Genomic DNA, 22,937 nt, shown 5'->3' with positions numbered 1-22,937 from the left:
ACTTCACAGGATTGCTGGGGTCTACACTGCCTTGAAAAATTTTTCACATCCAATGATGTTTCAACATTTTTGTTTTTTTCTTTACACCCACAAACCTAAATATATTTTCGGGAGGATTTTATGTAATATACCAAATCGTATATGGTTTTCTAAATATTATAAAAATATAAATCTGAAAATTGTGACATGCATTTGTATTCAGCCCCCCTGAGTCAATACTTTGTAGGACCACCTTTTGCTGCAGCTACTGCTGCAAGTCTTTTAGGGTAGGTCTCCCCCAGCATTGTACATCTAGAGCAGTGTTTCTCAACTCCAGTCCTCAGGACCCACCAACAAATCATGTTTTCAGGGTTTTCTCATTCAGGTTTTCATGGTTTCCTAAATGCTGCACAGATGATGGCATTATTCTCTGTCTAATATTGAGGAAAACCTGAACACATGATCTGTTGGTGGGTCTTGAGGACTGGAGTTGAGAAACACTGATCTAGAGGCTGTTTTTGTTTGCCCATTCCTCTTTGTAAAATAGCTCTCGCTCAATTAAATTGGATGGTGAATACAAGTATCGATGACTACATGGACCAACAATCACAACATCAATATTTGGCTGGGATCACACGAGTGTATGAAAAAATGGTCCCATCCTTATCCAGGAGAGTAGGGCGATTTTTTTCTCTCACTTGCAACTTAGTGTTCTTAAGAACAAAATAGTAATGTATCCATAAAAACAGACATCACTAGGATGGTCCGTGTGGTGTCTGTTTTTTTTCTTTCTTGCTTCCATTAACTTGTATTGGCGAGTCTCGCACTTTTGTGGCATCCACTCAAAGTATGCTGCAACTTTTTTCTCATCCAGAATCTGGAGGAGAAAAAACTGACAATCTGCTCCAAGTCATTGACTAACATTGGTGCATTGTGAGATTTTCTCGTATTGCACTCGTATGAATAATACGCTCGTGTGAGTGTGCCCTTAGGGGGATTTTCACTCATGGAGTAAAATCACACATAAGAGAAATGGTCATCGTGACTTAGCATGGTGAAATAAAGGCATGGCCATAATGGCGCTGTTATACAGATTAAAGAGAGATCTTTAGCAAAGAAATCCACCTCTTGTTGCTTGTTTAATCAGCATTTGTAGTTTGGGTGTAATAGACTTTTGGTGCATAGGGACAGGACTGTGAAGGGTTTATGACTCCTGTCCCGGCCCTTCTGCTTGTTTCTGGTGTCTGTACCTTCCTTCTGTTTTAAAGTTTGCGCCGTGCTCACAGCGAGTTGAGCGGTCTTCAGTAAAATGATGTTGGCGCATGCTCAGATTTAGGTCTCTGCTCAATGACAAGCTGAGACAGAGATCTTTGCCTGACCATATTGCTCCATTTTACTGAAAACTGCTGGAAGATCAATCTGCCCATGGCGAATACAGTGCCGGTGTGAACTTTAAAACAATAGGTAGATACAAACACCAGAGGCAGGTAGAGGGGCCGGAGCAGGAGCCAAAAACCATACCCACAACAACCAGGATGTGTATTTTTTCAGTAACTGTATCTATTTAAGGCCGGTGTCACACTTGCGATTGCCTCTCGTGAGTCTCGCGTTGCATCACCCGACACGGACTCTCACTCTCCTCACAGGAGGCGGTCGGTTGCATGTATCTCTATGCAGCTGAGACGTTCCTGTGAGGAGAGTGCGACACCCGTGCCGGCTGATGCACCGCGAGACTCACGAGAGGCAATCGCAAGTGGGACACCGGCCTAATCTCTATAATAGCATCAACAATCCCAATTTTGGCAGGACAGCCAAAGATACCTGATGCAGGCTACAGTTTGCATTTACCCCCCCTTCACCAAAACCCCATTCGGTTGTTGGACATTTCTGGTGCAGGATAAATGCACTGCTGATTTATATAGCAGACTATATGCTACTGTTCTAAAAAGAAGGTATTGCATTGATATATCACTTTCCTTTTTTTCTTCAGTACAAACGGGTGATATTTAGGTAGGTTATAAGTGTTTGCACCAGATGACCATTTGCCAGACAGAATATGAAACCTCTTTTTGGCTCTTGTAATGATGACGTTTTTGGCACCAGTTGTTCCTGCGATGTTGTGTATTTAATTCTGCAATCTGATCGACTTAGCATCTGGGTAAAACCACAAAGCAGCTGAAGGAATGAACGATGGAGGTTTTTACCTTCTTTTTTTCATAGATAAATTTCATGGAAAACATAGAAAATTCTCTTGTAATATTAAAGGGAATCTGTCAGAAGTATCAAACCTCCTAAGGCATCTGTATGGGCATGTAGGTCATTGAAAGTTGAATAACATGATACCTTGATATCTGCAATCTGGCATTTTATTCCAGAGAAATCCACGTGTTTTTTTTTTTTTTAAAATTATATGTAGTAAATGATCTAAGATCTATGGGCCAGACTGATCTTCCAGAGACTTTCGTCCACAGCAGTAATGACTGACAGTCTGTTCTCCTGATCTCACTTCAGAGTGTGATTATAACTAAAACGTTTTCAGCTCCCAGTGTAGGGGGGAAGGACCGTATAGCACAGCTAAGGTTTGTCTCATTACAAACACATATGCAGCTGTAGCTCTCCCCTTACAGTTCTGTCAATTCAGGTGTGCTGCCCCTCCCCACCCTCCACTGACTGCAGAAAGAAAGCTGAAGTGTTTGTTATAAACCAAATTGTCTCTTCAGGGAGGAAGAAGACTCAGGCTATGTGCGCACGTTTGCGTATTGCATGCAGTTACGCTGCGCTCTGCACCGCAGCATAACTGCATGCATCCTGCGTCCCCAGCACAATCTATGAAGATTGTGCATGAGACGTGCGCACGTGGCGTTTTAGAACTCAGCAATTCGGCTGCTGCCCGAAGCGTGCGTTCTAAGAAGTGACATGTCACTTCTTTCGTGCGCTTTGCATGCTGTCTATAGGGAGAGGCAGCATGCAGAGCGCACGAATTCTGCAGGCACCAGGTGCTTCAGAACGGAGCTTTTCAGCTGCGCTCTGAAGCGGACCTTTTGTGTGCAGTGCAGAGCGCTCACTCTAGTGCCACCTATTGGAGGTAGCAATCTTAGAAGTCAAAAGTGACCCTCCAGCAAAGTCTTGTCGTATGACTTCGGATTTATGCCAGATCAGAACCTCAATTTGCAGACACAGTATTTCGGGATGGTTGTCCCTCGTCAGTGCAAAGTATGAGATCTGATCTGGCTGTATGACAGGCTAAGACATAGTCTCCGTAAGGAGAATAGCTTCTCCTTTAGGCTACTTCCACACTTGGGTTGAATGGCATGCGTTGCATTGTGTTGTGTGACGCATGTGACGGATTCCTTGCAAATAGTGTGATAATAAAGGCAATGGATTCCTGGGAAATAATGTGTTGCCTTAAGTTTTCTAGCCGCAAGAGAGAGAGAGAGACTATCATCACCGCACACGCAGGCACTACCGCACCCATCATCACCGCACACTCAGGCACTACTGCACTCATCATCACACACATCCCGGTACTACCGCACCCATCATCACCGCACATGCAGGCACTACCGCACCCATAATCACCGCACACGCAGGCACTACCGCACCCATCATCACCGCACAAACAGACATTACCTCAGTGACGTCCCCGCTGACAGCGCGACTCCCTTCAGTTGCTGCATGGAGCTCACAGCGAGCGGCGGTGTTCTACTGCCGCTCCTGTCCGCTTCATGTAGCAGAGCTGGATGCGTCGAGGGACCTCGTGTGGATTACGCCGGACCTGGAGGGGTATTTGGGGATTTTAATAAAGTGGTAAAAGAGGGGTTTTTTTGTCTTTTATTCCAAATAAAGTATTTTTTCGGGTGTATGTGTTTATTTACTTTCACTTACAGGTTAATCATGGAATGTGTCTCATAGATGCCTGTCATGATTAACCTAGGAATTAGTGGCAGACATGGGCTGCCATTAACTCCTTATTACCTCGATTGCCACTGCACTAGGGCAATTCGGGATGAGCCGGGTAGAGTCCCAGGACTGTCGCATCTAATGGATGCGGCAATTCCGGGCGGCTGCTGACTGATATTTTTAGGCTGGGGGCTCCCCATAACGTGGGGCTCCTCATCCTGAGAATACAATCCTTCAGCCGTGTGGCTTTACCATGGCTGGTGTGGCTTTACCATGGTGGGACCGCACGTCAATTTTTTTTTTTAAATTTATTTATTTTATTGTACTGCATAATATAGACCCGCCCACCGGCGGCTGTGATTGGTTGCAGTGAGACAGCTGTCACTCAGCGTGGGGGCGTGTCTGACTGCAATTAATCATAGGCGCCGGTGGGTGGGGAAAGCAGTGAATACAAGATGTAATAATGAGCGGCCTGCATTTTCAAAAGTAGGAGAAGCCGCCAGAGGAGTGTGACAGCTGTGCAGCTCCGCGCCGGTGATCGGTGAGTATGAGAGAGGGGGTAAGAGAGACCAGGAGTGATTTTAAATGATTTAGATCGTTCTGCTGGACATGCTGAGCATGCGCAGTAGAACGTGATGAAATCCGTCAGCAGATTCCGCCGCTTAGTGCATTGCGGCAGAATCCGCCCCCATAGACAATCATTAGACACCTTGGCGGATACTAACGGAATCCTTCAAAGTGCGTTCTTTTAACAACCCAAAAAACGCTACCTGTATTAAAATAACGACGCAGTGTCGTCTAGCGGATGCAACGCAGACACTTGTGTTACGGTGCATCGTCAATACAAGTCTATGGAGAATAGCGCAGTGTGTTAATGGACTGTGCTATTCTCCATAGTTGCGGATTGCGCTGAACGCAAGTGTGAAAGCAGCCTTAGCTTGACACTCCATTCCAGGATCGACTGTTGTAATCCAGGCACAGCTGTACAACAGAGCTGACCGCACTACAGTATGATAGGAGAGCTACGGATGCAGATGTGTTAGTAATGAGACAAAGCTCAGTTCTGTTCTTCCTTTCACTGTCTGCCTGTCAGAAGCTGAAGAAGTGTTAGTTGTAATCACACAGAGCTGCAGTGAGATCAGGGGAGCAAATGTGGATTCTCTGGAATAAGACTGATATCAAGGTATCATTTTATTCAGCCTCCTATGACCTTCATGTCCATATAGACGGCTGTCCTGACAGATTTCCTTTTATATAGAACATATCACTAGGGCTCTAAAAGCAATGATGGTAATGTGAACCAGTCTTTATATACCAGCACACCTTGTCCTGTTACAGCACATATGCATATGTAGTGCTCCTCTAGCAACCTTTTTATAATTCTCCAATATGTCAAATCTTTCTGTGAATATATCCAAAGTAATTATTTTAGGACTTCAAAATACAATGACGTGTCTATTTTCAGCTGCTTATACGGTGTAATTTATGGTTTCCACAAGGAGTTTGGAAGGAATATTAATCACTCCTGGAGTCTTGAGTGCCAAAGTAACATTTTCCAAATTTTGGAGCTCTAGTACCACTGTATTGATACGGTAACGCCGACTTGGGGAATTCTGTGCAAGTTGTTTTATATCTAAGGCGAGAATGCTGCTAATGATTGGGTTTTGTAAGGAGAAATTGAAGAAGGAAATTGGGGAGTTGCCTTGTTGATGGTTTGCTGTTTTTATTGCCTTGGTCATGCAGACAGCATAATTCAATTACTGAGTGTACAGGGGTAGCCGGCTTGTGCAACAGACATGTAATTGTCTAATTACTTTAGCAGAGATCTTCAAAAGCTTTATGGGACACTTAATCATGAAAGGATTATAATAGTGGAGTGTGATAAGATAAGGGAACTTGAACTGGGATATGGTTCACTTTCATTTCATTTCTTTTGTTCAGTATCCAGCTAAGGGTACCTTCACACTTAGCGATGCAGCAGCGATCCGACCAGCGATCTGACCTGGTCAGGATCGCTGCTGCATCGCTACATGGTCGCTGGTGAGCTGTCAAACAGGCAGATCTCACCAGCGACCAGTGAACAGCCCCCAGCCAGCAGCGACGTGCAAGCGACGCTGCGCTTGCACGGAGCCGCCGTCTGGAAGCTGCGGAGACTGGTAACTAAGGTAAACATCGGGTATGGTTACCCGATGTTTACATTAGTTACCAGTGTGAGCAGGGAGCAGGGAGCCGCGCACACTGAGCGCTGGCTCCTTGCTCTCCTAGCTACAGTACACATCGGGTTAATTAACCCGATGTGTAATGCAGCTACATGTGCAGAGAGCCGGAGCCGGCACTGGCAGCGTGAGAGCTGCAGAGGCTGGTAACTAAGGTAAATATCGGGTAACCACCTTGGTTACCCGATGTTTATCTTGGATACAGCTTACCTCAGCTGTCAGACGCCGGCTCCTGCTCCCCTGCTCGCTTCATTTGTCGCTCTCTTGCTGTCACACACAGCGATCTGTGTGTCACAGCAGGAGAGCGGCTTTGAAGAAAACGAACCAGGGCTGTGTGTAACGAGCAGCGATCTCGCAGCAGGGGCCAGATCGCTGCTCATTGTCACACACAGCGAGATCGCTAATGAGGTCACTGCTGCGTCACAAAAAGCGTGACTCAGCAGCGATCTCGGCAGCGAGCTCGCTGTGTGTGAAGCACCCCTAACTCACGACTAGAAGGTCTGTTCTTTAAAGACAAAAAGACAAGTCTGAATTTTACTTTGATTACCGTGGATAGATCTGTTTCAATTCACAGGTCTTGTAAGGGTAAAATTGTTTGAAAAGTAAGAAGGGATTTTTATATATACTTTTGATCTCTGATCTCCGAAAAATATTGAAAACATTCCAACAGGTGTGTTTTTTTCACAATCGCTGCATCCATAGGTTTTTTTCTTGCACCATATTTTGACCCGTTTGCGTGACCTTTGGATTATTTTTGATGATTACTTTTCTTAAGACGGTGCTCTAATGTATTGCATTGATTCTGCTGGGCTGATGGAAATATTTTAACATTGAGTACAATGTGTGCAAGTGGAGACTCTATTGATTTACCCAAAAAGAAATCTGAGAGTTGTGCTACTGCACAATGGCAGCGAGTATGCTTCTGTGGCTGTAGGACATTTTGGGCACTTGAAGGAAAGCTATGAGAATTTAGAATTTATTCTCAAGAAACATAACTACGAGGATCAAGGATAGTCACAATATGATATGAAAGTTCTTTCCTTGCTCCTTGGACAGCAAGGAGGATACATGAAGTACCCCTGCTCTTTGTGTGAATGGAACAACCATGATTGGACTCATCACTGAAACCAAAAATGTTGACCAACAAGAACATCTTTGCAACCTGGACTGAACAACATAGTTGCGGAAAGTTTAGTTTATCTCACTATAGTTCTCCTACCACCATATCATGTTAATCTTGGACTGATTAAAGGGAACCTGTCAGGTGCAATATGCACCCAGAACCACGAGCAGTCCTGGGTCTACATTGCTACTCCTTGCCGAACAGTCCCTGTATACACTAACATAGATAGAGATCTTTAGAAAAAGTATTTCTAAAGCTCTTTTACTGTCCCCCCGGGCGTTAGTTCCCTTGGCTTGTCGGCTCCATTAGCATGTTAGTACACCCCCGTGGGCCCCTGTGGGTGTGCTAACGTGCTAATGAATATGCGGCATCACAGGATAATCTCATTCAACTCTCTGCTGCCATCGGGTACGACGGGGGATTTTGGCTCAGTGTGCATGACCCTGGAGTTTGGGTCATGCGCACTATGAAGCTGGGTGTGTGCGGCTTCAAACTGAAGTAGTGTGTATGACCCAAACTCCGGAATCATGCGCACTGAGCTGAAATCCAGCATCGGGCGGCAAAGGCAGTGGAGAGGTGAGTGAGATCATCCTCTGACGCTGCACATTCATTAGCATGTTAGCACACCCACAGGGGCGTACTAACATGCTAATGGAGCCGACTGGCCAGAGAACTAACACTTAGTGGACTAGTCCCCCTCGCTCATTAACATACAATATAAGATTTTTAGAAATACTTTTTCTAAAGATCTCTTTATGTATGCTACTAGGGACAGGGACGGTTAGGCAGGGATTAGCAATATCTTCCCAGAACTGCTCGTGGTTCTGGGTGCATCTTGCACCTGACAGGTTCCCTTTAAGCAGTTTATGAAAGCGCTACTGAACGAAGGAGACACTTGTAAGTACCTGTCTATCAAGTTTCAAGGACTGTGCAAAAAAGATCTGAAGGAAATAATTTTTGTGGGTCCGGATATTCAGAAACTCATGACGGATGACCTGTTCCCATGAAAAAGGAAAGCTGTGGAGAAACAGGCTTGAGATTAATTTAAAAAAGTCGCAAAAAAAATTCTAGTGAACAACAAAGATCTAAAATTCAAGTCCATTGTGGAGAACTTGCTGAAACGTTTCAAAGCCTTGGATTCTCTTAGGGGTTTGAAGTCAATTTTTTTTATATTCCCATTCGGACTACTTTCCTGAAAACTTGGGGGTTTGAGAAAGGAGAAAGATGTCATCAGGATCTCAAGAAGATGTAACGACAATACCAAGGTAGATGGAGCATGAACATGATGGGGGACGACTGCTGGCTGCTTCACAGAGAAGATCTGCAGGCCTTCCATAAGAGAAAAGGGATCAAGAGAAGCTTAGAAGAGAAAAGGGAAAGGCGCGAGAACTTTTTTTTCCCAATACAGTTGCATTTTCAATACATTTTTTATATATAATCTTGTGTACATTTTTGATACAATAATTTTTATTTTGTTTTCATTCATCTTGCTTCTACGTAATTTCATGCTTGTTTTGTGCAAAATCCATATGTGATGGTTAAAAATAGAAGTGTTTTTTTCTAAAATTGAGGCATAAAAAAAAAACCATGATTGGTCATTGGAGTTGAAATTTTTTTCATAAATCCACATTTTTTATACCTGTTTTTATGATTGAATGTTGCACATAAAATCGTATTGAGCTCTATTGATGTCAGACGGCATTCCAGTCTGGTGTATTAATTCCTCACACTCAATCTCGATATTGCATATCTGTTTTTCCAGTACTCCTAAATATACTGTATATTGAGTGTTAAAGAAAAGGTGAAATAGAAGCCAGGGTCGTGCTTTATAATTTATTTATTTTTTTTTTAAAGGGAACTTGTCACCAGGTTTTGGCTTTCTAACTAAAACTAGCACCTTGAGCAGCGCCCGTGCTGCATTCTATGAAGGTGCACGTACCCCCCTGTAGACCCCACAAAAACATTTATAAAATCTCCCTCCCTGTATGTAAATTATCTGGTGTGTTCACTGTTAGATCACTATGCAGCGTGAATGGGGTTGACCGCGAGGAAGCTAAAGAGAACGTCTGTCTACCATTGGGTCTAAGGGGAAAGCTTTTCTCCTTGTGGAGACGAACACACCAATCCAGTATGCCACTAGTGAGGAGACTAATAGCTGCAATGATCCTCTGAGAAATATCCAAATTGTGTCTACAGGGAGGAAGGAGATGAACTCTAGTGCCTCCTATTAGAAGTACAGTCTATTACTGAGCGCAGGAGGGGGTGGGCCATCATTCTCGCCATAGGAGAAATAGCCAGGAGCAACAAAGATGTCATGTATATACAAAACTGCAAACTATTCTCGTAGTGTGTAGAAGAGAAATGCTTCTTTAAACTGGTTGCAACACAAAAAAAAGCCTAAGATAATTATTCCCAGTTTAGCAATGATCACCTATCTACAGGATAGTTAATAACTTGCTGTTTGTTGGAGGACCGCTAGGACACCCACTAAGGGGGTCCAAAATGCCGCATTAGAATAGTAGTGACCAGGAGTTCCATAGTCAATAATTGGAGCATTTTAGATCCTTCTTCTGGGGTTTATTAGGGGTCAAAACATTTGGACCGCCAGCAAGTGACAACTTATCACTAGTGATGAGTGAGCACTACTATGCTTGGGTTCTCCGGGCTTGACTCGTGCACAGTGTATAATGGAAGTCAATGAGGAACTGGAGCATTTTTTTCATAAACTCTTCCAGAAAAATGCCGGAGTTACCGATTGACTTCCATTATACTCGGTACACAAGTCCAGCTTGTCCGCGCGTCCCAGTATTCATTATGAATGCCGAGCATGGTAGTGATCACTACAAGATTTTTCCCGTGCCTCCCCCATACTCTGGAACGCTCTACCTCAGCATATCAGACTCTCCCCTACCGTGGAAAGGTTCAAGAGGAACCTCAAGACCCACTTCTTCCAACAAGCCTACAACCTACATTAGCCCTCAATCCAGTACACCACTGCACAACCAGCTCTGTCCTCACCTATTGTACCATCACCCATTCCCTGTAGACTGAGCCCTCGTGGGCAGGGTCTTCTCTCCTCCTATACCAGTCTGTTTTGTACTGTTAATGATTGTTGTACGTATACCCTCTTTCACTTGTAAAGCGCCATGGAATAAATGGTGCTATAATAATTAATAATAATAATAATAATAATAATCACTAATGATCACCCATGCCAAGTAGTACCCGAACCTTTAGATAGGTACTTTGGTTTCAGCATATTTGGTATAAAATTGAATGTTTCACAGAACAAAAACAAACATAATTTTTTACCAATTTTTATTCCATGGGTGTAAATAATGAAGCATCAAGTTGTGATCTTGTACTTTCTTCCCTGACAGTTGGAGGAGGTATAAGCCGGGTGCAGGCTGGTCATTGAGATGTGCTCAGGAAGCGGCAACACCAGGACAGGGTCTCACTTTTTTTTCTGTTGCTGCAGTTTTGCCCGTAATATTGTTTTCCCATAGGGAACATGGAGTGATACCAGGATTTTGTAATGAATCACCGTGCTTTGAACTGTATGATAATTCTTTTCTTGTGATCGCAATTAAGAAGTAGTTCTGCTTTTGTAGCTGCAATTGCTGGTGATCTCCTGGAATAGCTCCTCAGTAGTTTTATCTTCTCCTGACATGTTACAGCTAAAGGTGAAGAGGTGGGAGGTTGCAGAGAGGGGTCGTATGGGGGGAGGTGGGAGACGGTCCTGATCCGTCTTTTATGTAATATACATGAGCTATTCTGGTGCTTCCTGAGAGAAGAACAACAAATCAATACTATAGAAGTCATATGAGAAAACATTGCTGGGAGTGTTTTTCTTGGGCTTTTCTTGCTTGGGGTATGTTCGCACAGTGCAGACTTTCTAGAGTCCGCGATGGTCACATTTATCTAAAAAGGACTTGCAGAAGTGCTAGTATCTGCCGTGAATGTATCCTCACTCAGATAACGACTATCAGCCACAATCTTCAGCGTGTGAACTTGCCTTTAGTCAGTCTTCAATGATTCAAAGTTTATCGTTTAGGCCGGGGCCACACGGGGATTACTGCGATCCCCTCACATGACACTCGGCTCATGCTGGCAGTACAGCAGAGCCGAGAGTCATGCGAGTGTCCCTGCGACTGAGGTCTGATCGTGCGAGCGGACCTCAGCTGCGGGGGGCGAGCCGGCGCTGCGAAGGAGTGGGCCGGCACGGAAGAGGAGAGGGAGTGATTTATCTCCCTCTCTCCTCCGTACCCGGCTATTGCCATTCTCGCACTGCATTCGCGGTATACCGCGAGTGCAGTACGATTTTTCTCTCGCCCCATTGACTTGAAATGGGTGCGAGAGAAACAAAACTCGCATTACAATTACAGCATGCTGCGATTGTTTTCTCAGTCCGATTAGGGCTGTGAAAATAATCGCTCATGTGCGCTGACACATAGGCTAATATTGGTCCAAGTGGAATGTGATTTTTTTTTTTTTCTATCGCCTCGTCTGCCTTTCTACATACCATGAAGTAGGGGTGGAGGCAAGGAAAACAATTTGGCTATCTTGAAAATTATTTAACGGGAACCAATCACCAGGATTTTCGTACATAACCTAAAGCCAGTGCTATACTGGCACTATCAGGCTGATTCTATACATTCCTATAATGGTCAGCTCGGACGTTTAGGTTTTGAAATCTAAAAAAAGTAAAGTTTATAAAATCAGCTGATTGTTGAGTGACAGCAGCTGACGATCAGATAATATATTCATAGTTATCCACTCTGTACCGCCCTGAGAGGGGCCCGGCCGCTTCCTCCGCTTGCTCGGGCCGAGCCGCTCGAGGCCCGGGCTCGGGTTGTCGGTGGCACGAGCGCCTCTGGACCGGGGGCCACGTCGCTCTTGTTAAAACGGGGAGGCGGTGTTGGGGGGGGTTGGTGGTCTTGTAACGGGTCGTGATGCCACCCACGGGTCATGGTGACAGGAGACGCACCGCCGAGATGTTAGCCCCTCCGTGGGTAGGGGCGGTGTGTCCTGGGGCCCGTTGGGGTACTGTAAGGGTTGTTTGATGCTGTTGTCGGGGTGCAGGGCGCCGTGCCGCGGTGTAGTGTGTCGTGCCTGGATGGCACTGGTGTACTCGCAATTCACACTGAGTCACTGGTAAACCAAAGTTCGGGTCTGGTCGGTTCTCGTGGCTGGCTGCTAATGTCCCACTGCGGGGTTGATGGTGGCCCCTTTTCCCGTGCACCTCTAGATGTTGTGTTTCGGCTCCCCCCTGCCTGAGTGCAGTGTTATATTTGTATATGATTTTTCAGGGATTTTTTTCCTCTTACACTAGCACCTCCCCCATACTTCTAATTCTAAGTGTGTGTACACTATTTTCTTATTTTTGGCGGTGGCGCTCACCCGGTCTCGGTGGGCTTTTGCCTTCTTTCGGGACTTTGGTTGTGGATGAACCCCTGAGGTCCGGCCAGCAAACAGTCAATTTGCCTATACTCAGTGGCTTCTAAGCTAGGACGGGGTCTGAGTACCATCCTGTTGGTGCTCCGGTACACGGTTGACTCCCCGGTTCGGGGCCGGCGGGCTCCAACCCAGGCCCGGTCCGTACGGTTCCGCCGGTTGCTGTACCGGTACTCCTGCAGACGGCCACCACCGTCTGCCTCCCTGACGTTTTTCAAGGGGCCCAGGCTTCTACCCGGGTCCCTAAGAGCTGCTCCACTACCACTCACTGTCACTGTACAAACTTATCTGCTTGAACTTCCTGCCACAGGACAGTAGTCTCCTCGGTGGGCGTGTCTTTCTGCCTGACTCCGCCCACCTGGTGTGCTCTACTTGCCCTGGGGGAGTCATCAGGTCTCCCTTTCTGGTGACATGTGTGTGACCTCCGCTCCAAATCTACTCAGGCATTCATGCAGAGGAACAATCACAATGTTCTAGAATGGCCATTCCAGTCCCCAGACCTGAATATCATTGAAAATCTGTGGGATGATTTGAAGCGTGCTGTCCATACTCGGCGACCATCAAACTTAACTGAACTGGAATTGTTTTGTAAACAGGAATGGTCAAAAATATCTTCATCCAGGATCCAGGAACTCATTAAAAGCTACAGGAAGCGACTAGAGGCTGTTATTTTTGCAAAAGGAGGATCTACAAAATATTAATGTCACTTTTATGTTGAGGTGCCCATACTTTTGCACCGGTCAAATTTTGTTTAAATGCGGATTGCACATTTTCTGTTAGTACAATAAACCTCATTTCAATCCAGAAATATTACTCAGTCCATCAGTTATTAGATATATGAAACTGAAATAGCTGTTGCAAAAACCCAAATTGTTATAAAGAAAAAAGGTTAACATTAATAGGGGTGCCCAAACTTTTTCATATGACTGTATATGGTAAGCTGGAGTTTTTCTTTTCTTTTGTTTTATATCTGTGACTTTTCCTTATCTCATCCTATTCTTTGGGGAAAATCCGCATATGAAACACATATTTACCACAAGAAACAGTGACATGGTTAAAAAGGAAGGAGCCCCGCAGGTCAGTAAAAAGAAAGCGCAGAGGGCAGGAGATTTGTATAGATCCCATGAACTTGGTTGGAACTGTAAGATGCTGCATGTTTACTTGGCGTTAAATGCTCATCAAAAAGTCATCTTGGGAACTTAAAGGGGTATTCCCATCTCCAAAATCCTATTCCAATATGTAGTAGGTGTAATGATTAATATATTGGCAAATGCCTCCAATTCTCCAATTAAAAGTGTAGTTTAATTCTCTTGATATAGCCATGTCTCTTACCTCATGTGCAGGGCATTGCAGTTTAGGTATCTATGGTTATGTCCACAAGCAACTTAGAACTTGTGCACACGCTGTGTTTTTTGCCACGTTTTTGTGCGTTTTTTTCTTTTTTTTTGGGGTACAGTTTTGTTTTCCTTCCCCAGCAAAGTCTATCAGATTTCAGTTTTTCTGTCCGCACAGTGCAGTTTTTTTTGGCTGCATCGTTATGGTGACCACAAAGATGCAGCATGTCAATTTTTTCTGTATTTTTGCCAGCGTTTTTGAGCCTTTCCAGTCAATAGATTTGACTTAAAAAGCGCACTGGGCAAAAATGCAGTAAAAAAAAAACGCAGTAAAATGAGGCAAAAAATGCATGCATGGAGCGTTATTTTGGGACCAAAAACGGGCATCTTTGTGGTCCCCACAAAAATGCAGCGTGTGCACACAGCCTGTTACTTTGAGTGGACGTAACCATGGATACCTACCGTAAGCCGCAATGCCCTTCACATGAGGTAAGAGACAAGACTATATACTACATTAATATACTAATAAATATATATATATAATTTTTATTTATTTATTTTTTTGTAAGTAAATAATGTGACTTATTGGTTTGGAGATTTTTATGATGGATTTTGTTGGGGTCAAATACGAGATCAAATGCACTTAATAGCCAGCATGTAACTTAGGAAATGGCGGGCTGTGGCCTTCCTCTGGGAAAATCAACATCCTGAATTGCACCAATATATGCACCATTGAAGCCTTCAAATCCTATGAAAATATCTCCTTATTCTCAGGAATTTCTTGTTAACTTGTGGACACGAAAACTACTAGGATTTCAGATGTTAAATCGGATCCTCGATTGTATAATCTGTCGCTTACACTTGGTTAATTCCTTTCTATTTGTTCTTGTGCTTTTAGATACCGTGTCCTGGGTCATGAAGCTTAATCCAACACAAGCTCCATTATATGTAAGTGCATTTACTTTTATATCTACTTGAGCTACTGAATGAAATACTTGGATATAAAGCAACAAATATCTTATATTTTTAACAAAAGGGGACATTAGTGGTCTTGAGATTACAAATTAATGCTTTAAATTGAGATGACTGGATCTGTTACTGTGCAGGGGTTGATACATCAATATCCAGTGGGCATTCGGCTGACGGCTTTTGCTTCTGAGCCACCTTCCCATATACAAGTGCGCTTGACTGAGCTGAGTGGGGCTCTGACAATTAAAGGGAACCTGTCACCACTTATTTGGCCTATAAGCTGCGGCCACCACCACCGGGCTCTTATATACAGCATTCTAACATATATAATGTATATAAGAGCCCAGGCTGCTGTGAGAACATAAAAAACACTTTATAATACTTATCTAACGGTTGCGCGGTTGGCATATGAGCATCTCTGTTCTCCGGTGCCGGCGCCACCTCTTTCAGCCATCTTCGTCCTTCTCCTGTAGCCGGGGTGCATGACTCGTCCGACGGCGTCCACACTCGCCGGCATTCAGGTCCTGAGCAGTAGTAGTGCGCCTGCGCAGGATCGGCGAATGTGTATTATGTAGACGCATTATGCACACAGGCTTCAGAAAGAGGACGGAGATGGCTGAAAGAGGCAGCACCGGACGGAGACACCCATATGGCCAACCGCGTGACTGTTAGGTAAGTATTATAAAGTGATTTTTTTATGTTCTCACAGCGGTCTGGGCTCTTATATACAGCATGTTAGAATGATGTATATAAGAGCCCGGTGGTGGTGGCCGCAGCTTATACGCCAAAAAAGTGGTGACAGGTTCCCTTTTAAGAACACATGCACAAAGGTGCTGAACCTACCCACAAGTTACTTTATTTTGGAAACTGTAACCCTTAAGGACTTTTAGGGGTATAGTGAGTATTTTGATCCTTCAGGTGCTTCTCAATAGTTATTCAATTTGGGATGTGAAAATGAAAAATTAAGTTTTTCTACTAAAATGTTGTAGCTCCATGTCCTGCTGAGGTTTGAAAACAATGTACCCAATACCTATGGGCCGTAGATGCAGTGTGCATGGTTCTGGACTTTGAACCTAGTTAACTAGACCTTTAATTTAGGTTTTTTTTTTTTGTGGAGGTCATGTTCTTACACACAATACTTTTCTTCTATTTGTGGTGGTTGATGTGGCATACTAAGGATTTAATCATTCGAATATGAACTTTTATCCAACAGCGTTGTGTGCGCTAATGAGGCACAACTTCCTCCAGACTAGTCCCTGCTTTGGGCCTCCTTATCGCTCCTCTCTAGGTGTGAGTGACCGCGTACATACAGTACTCGTTATTATTGTAGTATTGTTATGCAGGGCTGTCGGTCACATCCGTTGAGGCCTGATTAGAGGATCCAGGGCTGGGCCTAATCTGGGGTAAGAGACGTCCCACCGGACTAATCCCAACTATTCTACTAGTTAGGCATATTCAGGTGACCTGATGGTGAACTAATGTTGATAGTAAGAGAAGCTACAGTGATCAGAAGTCCTTACGTTCCTAAATCAGTTATTGTCAGTCTGTGGATTTTAGTTTGAAAGGTCGGTGGGAGTCTGGGCCAAGGATTTGCTGCAAAGCTCTGTAAAATTGTTACGAGGTAAACCTGCCGGAAATTACAACAACATGTTGGCTATGCTGCAGCAAAAATAGTTGGATGTCGATTATTCAAGGATTTTCCAGGTAGTCCGACAGTCAAGTGATTGGCTAGCAAAAGGATGGAACTAATTGTTCGGTGTGTGGTTCCATGTACAATGTTCTCTAAAACTGTATGCGAAAGGGATACCATGCATTTCTATTGTGTAGGCAGCTAAGGCTTACTTATAGGTATCTGTACACTCGAGAGCACCAACACTGATATTGGAGCCAACTTTACACCACATTGTAAGGCCTGTAGTATGGATATAGGCACTAGCATCAGGCCTACACTGTGTGTTAGGCCGGGGCCACACAGGGGACTACTGCGATCCTCGCATTACACTCTGCTCACGCTGGCAGCACAGCAGGGGCCGAGTGTCATGCAAGTGTCATTGCAACTGAGGTCTGATCATGCGATCGGACCACAGCTGCGGGGGGCGGGCCGGTTCTGAGCAGGTGTGGGCTTGCACTCAGGAGGAGTTGGAGGGATTTATCTCCCTCTCTCCTCCATTGCCGGCTATTGCCATTCTCGCTCTGCACTCGCAGTGCGATTTTTCTCTCATCCCAAAGACTTGAATGGGTGTGAGATAAACAAGGATCACATTGCACCCACAGCATGCTGCGACTGTTTTCTCGGTCCGATTAGGGCTGAGAAAAAAAATCGCTCATGTGCGCTGACACATAGGCTAATATTGGTCCGAGTGGAATGCGATGTTTTATCGCATTGCACTCGCTCCGATTTTCATGCCGTGTGTCTTAGGCCTTAGGGACAGTGTGTGGTCTGACTCTAGAAGTCACGTGTAGGTATACTATAGCGCACAGGTAATGTAGAATTGTGTTTTGTACATCATAGATATTAATGTTTTATATATCTTTCCTTGTATGCATGAATAAACTTTCTGAAATGCTTTAAAAATATAGACATTAATGGATGAAGTGTCACATTAATGGTCTTGTTAGAGAGTTTCCAGCTTTTGTAAATCATAATCATTTTACAGCAAAAGTTGTAAAATTGTTTAAATTTATTTTTGTGTCAAGTAAATAATGATACACGTCTTTGTAAAAGGGTTGGTGCTTGAGTAGGGTTCCAGTCCATAATATGGATGTATGAAAACGCTGCACTTGGGTCTATGTGGTTAACTTAAAGCGTATTTACTACTGCAATCCAAACCGTTAACGTTTCGGTCCTACATCTGGGCTTCTGCAGAGTGGTGCGGATTACTATTAAAATTATATGTGCTGATATGTGCGCAGTGCCTATGGTCAGTCTGGATGTGGGACTGAAATGCTAATTGTTCTGAATATTTTAGATTGCATGAATAAATGCTCCTTCATTAACCACAGACCTCTCAATGATGAGTTTTGATATACACTGGAGATCAAAATTAGAGAACAATGTATGATCACTTGCTTTTTTCAGAAATAATGTAATCTACATTGGTCCACATTTGATTGTTTTTTTTTTTGTAAGGGGTACACCATGCCACTAGAACAGTGTTTTACACACGATTCAAAGTTAATCAACATAAAACCTTTATTTTGCCCAAATTGTACTGATCATAATTAGAGAACAGCAATGACTGTAGCACAGAGAAAGATTATAAGTAAATTTTCTGAAGGTAACAACAGTCACCAATCAGTAGGAAGTGTACAGGCTTTTGCTTTGCTTGAATTCAGCACATCACTAGTCTCTCACACTGCTCTGGTGTGATTTTGGTCCACTCTTCTTCCAGTCTCTTCCACAGTTCTTTGACTGTTGTGGGTTTCTTGGCCATAACTTTGTCACCAAGGTTTTTCCGGAGGTTTGCTATTAGGTTTAGATCAGGACTCTGGGCTGGACATTTCATTATTTCAATATTTTCTGTTTCAAGGAACTGTTTCACCTGTTTTGCTGTGTGACAGGGAGCATTGTGCTGCATGTAAACTGCTGGATGATTGCGTGATGAACGTAAGTAAGCAACCACGTGTTGTTGAAGAAGGTTCTGATACACACTTGAATTCACTCTGCCATGATTCACGGCACACGTGGGTTGTCAATATGCTATCCGTGATTTGTGTCCGTCATCCATGATGGTACATGGACATATACTCACCTGTCCCCGCTCCTGCTATCCGTGGTGCTGAATTTTTCAGCTCAACAGTGTATCTGGCTGCCACTGACCCCTTCTGCAGCTATTTCTGGGTCGGCTGCTCCGTGTATAAATGAAGATGTATGAGAATAAGCAGCCGGGCTGGAAGGAGGAGGCAGCAGAGGCTGAACACAGCGTCGCTGGAGAAGGGAAGTAGAAAAAGCTTTTTATTTTAAATGAACGTGTTTTTCTGGTACATGTTTCATGGATCGCACCACTGTGTAGTCCGTGGGACATCAGTGATGTCAGAAAAAAACGGACATGCCTCCGTACGGAAATCATGAACACGCGTGTACGCTGCACGGAGACACGGTCAGTAAAAAATCACTGATGTGTGCACAGAGCCATTGATTTTAATGGGTCTGCATATGTCCGTGATTCTGGTACGTATAAAAACTAGCACATACGTACCAGAATCACTGACGTGTGAAACAGGCCTTATATAGGGTTTATCAGATAAATAAGGAAATTAGCTGCAGGTGCCAGATTAACACCAATAACGTGCAGGTATGAAAGTGTTCTCTAATTTTGATCAGTGTCTTTTTCATTTATCTCATTTACATTTATATTATGTGCTTCGCAATAAATTCAATTTATGAAATAAGCTTAAAATACTGCGAGTTTACTCATGTTAGGATATAATCACATAGGACTACACAATGACCTTAACATTTAGGACATTGTGTGCTGTTCTCTAACTTTGATCTCCAGTGTATCTATATTTATATTCGTGTCAAATCATTTTTTTTTTTTTAACCTTATTTCCAATCAATGGATTCAAATAATCTGTTCTATTCCAAAGCTGAGATTCAATATAGACCTGACATATACTGATACCAATGGATCTAATGGTGGCTGAATAATGAAGAGCAAATGTGTCTCTACAGATGATGCATTTTACCTCCAGGACAAAAGTCTAGGCTATTTAGCAATCAGACTCTTCTCTAGCCTGGACACTTTCGTGGCAGAACCTCAGCTTTAGGCTAGGGGCCACTCGACTGTATTTTCTCCATTTGAGAAAAGCAGTCTGCTTATGCTAATCAGACAAAGACAATGATCAGCGTGGGATCCAGTTTTCTTGGATGTAGAAAAGAATAAAAAAAAAAAAATAATTCTCCATCTTCTCCATTCTGTCAGTCTGTGAAAATCAGTTTGTCATCATGGGGGTCCGATTTATTTTATTTTTTTACCGATCCATAGACTTGAGTGGTATTTGCCATCCAATTCACAGGGGCAAATCGTTTATGCTGCGATTATTTTCTTATTTTTTTTTTGCCTCATTAAATAATATTTGTCCGAGTGCCATCCAATGTTTTGTCAGAACGCATTCAACACAAAAATACTGTCAATTACACAAGGTCAAAAAAAGAACCTGGCACATTGGAAAATATTCTACCTGCAGATAGCAGCATTCGAAAGGTGCCCGGCCGCCGTACTGGAAGTGTGGCTACCTGGAGAAAAGAAGAAAGTAGATTCATTACTTGACAGCTGCCACTATGCAATAGTATAGTACACAATGTTTCTGTAACACAACCTGTCCATGACAATGTTGGGACTTCACGAGCAGTGTTCATGCTCAGAACAGCAGTATTGTACAAAGTTCGTCTCATCTTCTAGAAATAGTTTCCCATCCTGTATCTTCTTCTTTTCCGTACTATTCTTTAAGTCTAAATGAGACACAGCACAAGTCTTAAGATGGAATAATGCGTCATTCACTAACAGCTGAACAGGTCATTTCATGTGACCCAGATAAGTACCACCAAGGGTGCATACTTCATGTTCTGGGAAACCACCCTGGTCTGCTGCTTTCCTCTATGGAGTCCTGGCATGGACAATGCTCAGTTCATTGAACTGTTACAATCCCAACATAATAAACCCGCTAATCATTTTTCTTTCTTTTTTTTTTTTTTTTAAGTGAAAGCTACTAGTTTATGCAAATAACCTCTTCAGAGAGGAAGAGTACAAGAATTTTAGTGCCACCTATGAGAATGAGAAGTGGTTTTCCTAAATCAGGATATAGAGCTTTTAATGGGCCTTTCCACAAGACTTATGATAAGAAGCAAACCAGAAACTAAAGGGGGCTTTACACGCAGCAACGTCGCTGGTGAAAGCACCCGCCCCCGTCGTTTGTGCGTCACTGGCAAATCGCTGCCCGTGGCGCACAATATCGTTCGGAGCCGTCACAAGGACTTTCCTGCCTAGCGACGTCGCTGTTGCCTGCGAACCACCTCCTTTCTAAGGGGGCGGTTCGTGCGGCGTCACACGGCAGGAGTCCAATAGAAGCGGAGGGGCGGAGATGAGCGGGCTGAACATCCCGCCCACCTCCTTCCTTCCGCATTGCCAATGGCCGCAGGTAAACTGTAGTTCGTCGTTCCCAAGGTGTCACACATAGCGATGTGTGCTGCCTCGGCAACAACGAACAACCTGCGTCCTCAACCATCAACAATTTTTTGAAAAGGAACGCCGTGTCAACGATGGACGATTAGGTGAGTAATTTCCATCGTTAACGGTCGCTCGTTGGTGTTACACGCAACGACTTCACTAACCATGCCAGATGTGCTTCACTGAATCCGTGACCCCGGCGATATATACGTTGTTGCGTGTAACTGGGCCTTTAGTTTGCTTACATATGTTTCAGGTTGTTTGCCCCTCATCTGCACAAAGCAGTATAACGGATTTGGCTGGGTCAGAGGCGTCTGATAGTGAAAAGCCTATCTTGTAATACAATGAGAGCGGCATCTAATGGACTTCAAATTTATTTTGAAGCAAAACAACAACCCCACATATACAACCGATGTCATTAAAGGGAAGGTGTCGTCATTTTCTTCATTTTATTTCTTTTTGTGAAAATAAGATTAGAATATTATTTCAAATTGTTTAATGCTTTTTTTGTGCTATTTGTAAAATTGTACAATAAGAAAAATATTGATTGAAATAAAAAATTACTTATATCTGCAGCTAGGGGGAGCTTCTTCCTGTGTAGCTCTGAAGGAGCTATGGTTAGCTGCATTATCTCTGCAGAAACTAGTGACATCATTATTTCCCTCCCTTTTGGGTGTTATACTACACCCAAAAGGGGAGTGGGCATAAACAATGCTGGAGACACAGTGCATCTCCATTTTCTTGGTGACTGCTTGAAAACAGGAAGTGTGCAGTGAGAACAACAGAAGGACAAGAGTAGCAGAGCTGACTGATCGTGGAAATCAGGTAACACTGAATTCAGTAGCAGCAGGGCTGCTGTGGTGAATTGCCAGGCATGATTTTTTACTGCACAGGCAAAAATATGATGGAAGGGGGTGGTGGAAGTAGTGTGGAGCAGAGACCAAACTAGTGTATAAGGAAAGGGAGGAGACACAGAGCTTGGGCCAGAGGCACAGAGCTGGCTGTGGGCAGAGACACATAACTAACTTGGGACAGAAGGGTGGCTGTGGTCTGAGACAGAGAGCTAACTGGGGTCAGAGACAATCGTTCAACTTGCATTTCCTAGCACTGTATTGCTTCAAACACAAAAAGAAACTATCTGTAGTCACCTATGTAATTTCTCTGTATGTCTTTTTATATGTTTGAACATTTCAAATATAAATGTTGTTTCACATTCCATGGTAATAAAAAAAATCTTCCCTTTCTGCCACCGTCCCATAGATGGCTACAAAAGAGGCGCATGTCACCTCATCTAGCAATGAAGACCTTTCCCTGCTTACCCGATATTTAGCTTCGTTACCAGCCTCCGCTCTTGCTGCCAGCGCCGGCTCCTGCACTGTGCACATGTGGCTGCAGTATACATCGGGTAATTAACCCGATGTATACTGTAGCAAGGAGAGCAAGGAGCCAGCGCTAAGCAGTGTGCGTGGCTCCCTGCTCTCTGCACTGTGACATGTAGCTGCAGTACACATCGGGTTAATTAACGTCGTTGTCGCTGTCGCTTAGTGTGAACCCAGCTTTACTGAAAAAACAATATTCACCCCACAATGGATTGCAGGCAAATAGTACATGGGTAATAGTGACCCCCGCCCCCCCGTTCCCCGTTATTCTGTTTGTTCACAGTGTTTAAAATTATAAATCCTCACACTCAACGGACTCCGATGTCAGAACAAGCAGCCATCATCCTGCACACAGTAACTGCTTGAGGACGTTTGAAAAGCGCCCATGTGATTTGAAACCAAACACCCAGAGT

The 22,937-nt window shown here is 43.8% G+C and overlaps 1 protein-coding gene across 6 annotated transcripts in view; it reads left to right on the top strand.

Moving 5' to 3' along the window:
• The window catches only part of AKAP13 (A-kinase anchoring protein 13), a 345,810-nt gene that overhangs the window by 73,451 nt on the left and 249,422 nt on the right, over positions 1 to 22,937 (top strand). For all 6 annotated transcript variants that reach the window (XM_075345957.1, XM_075345960.1, XM_075345958.1 and 3 more), the window contains exon 2: positions 14,905 to 14,954. In XM_075345957.1, the coding sequence (XP_075202072.1) occupies positions 14,922 to 14,954 (33 nt within the window). In that variant the 5' untranslated portion in view covers positions 14,905 to 14,921. The remainder of the gene's footprint in view (positions 1 to 14,904; positions 14,955 to 22,937) is intronic.

This window comes from Anomaloglossus baeobatrachus, chromosome 4, assembly GCF_048569485.1.
Source record: "Anomaloglossus baeobatrachus isolate aAnoBae1 chromosome 4, aAnoBae1.hap1, whole genome shotgun sequence".
Lineage (NCBI taxonomy): Eukaryota > Metazoa > Chordata > Amphibia > Anura > Aromobatidae > Anomaloglossus > Anomaloglossus baeobatrachus.
This window is presented reverse-complemented; position numbering and strand designations above follow the sequence as displayed.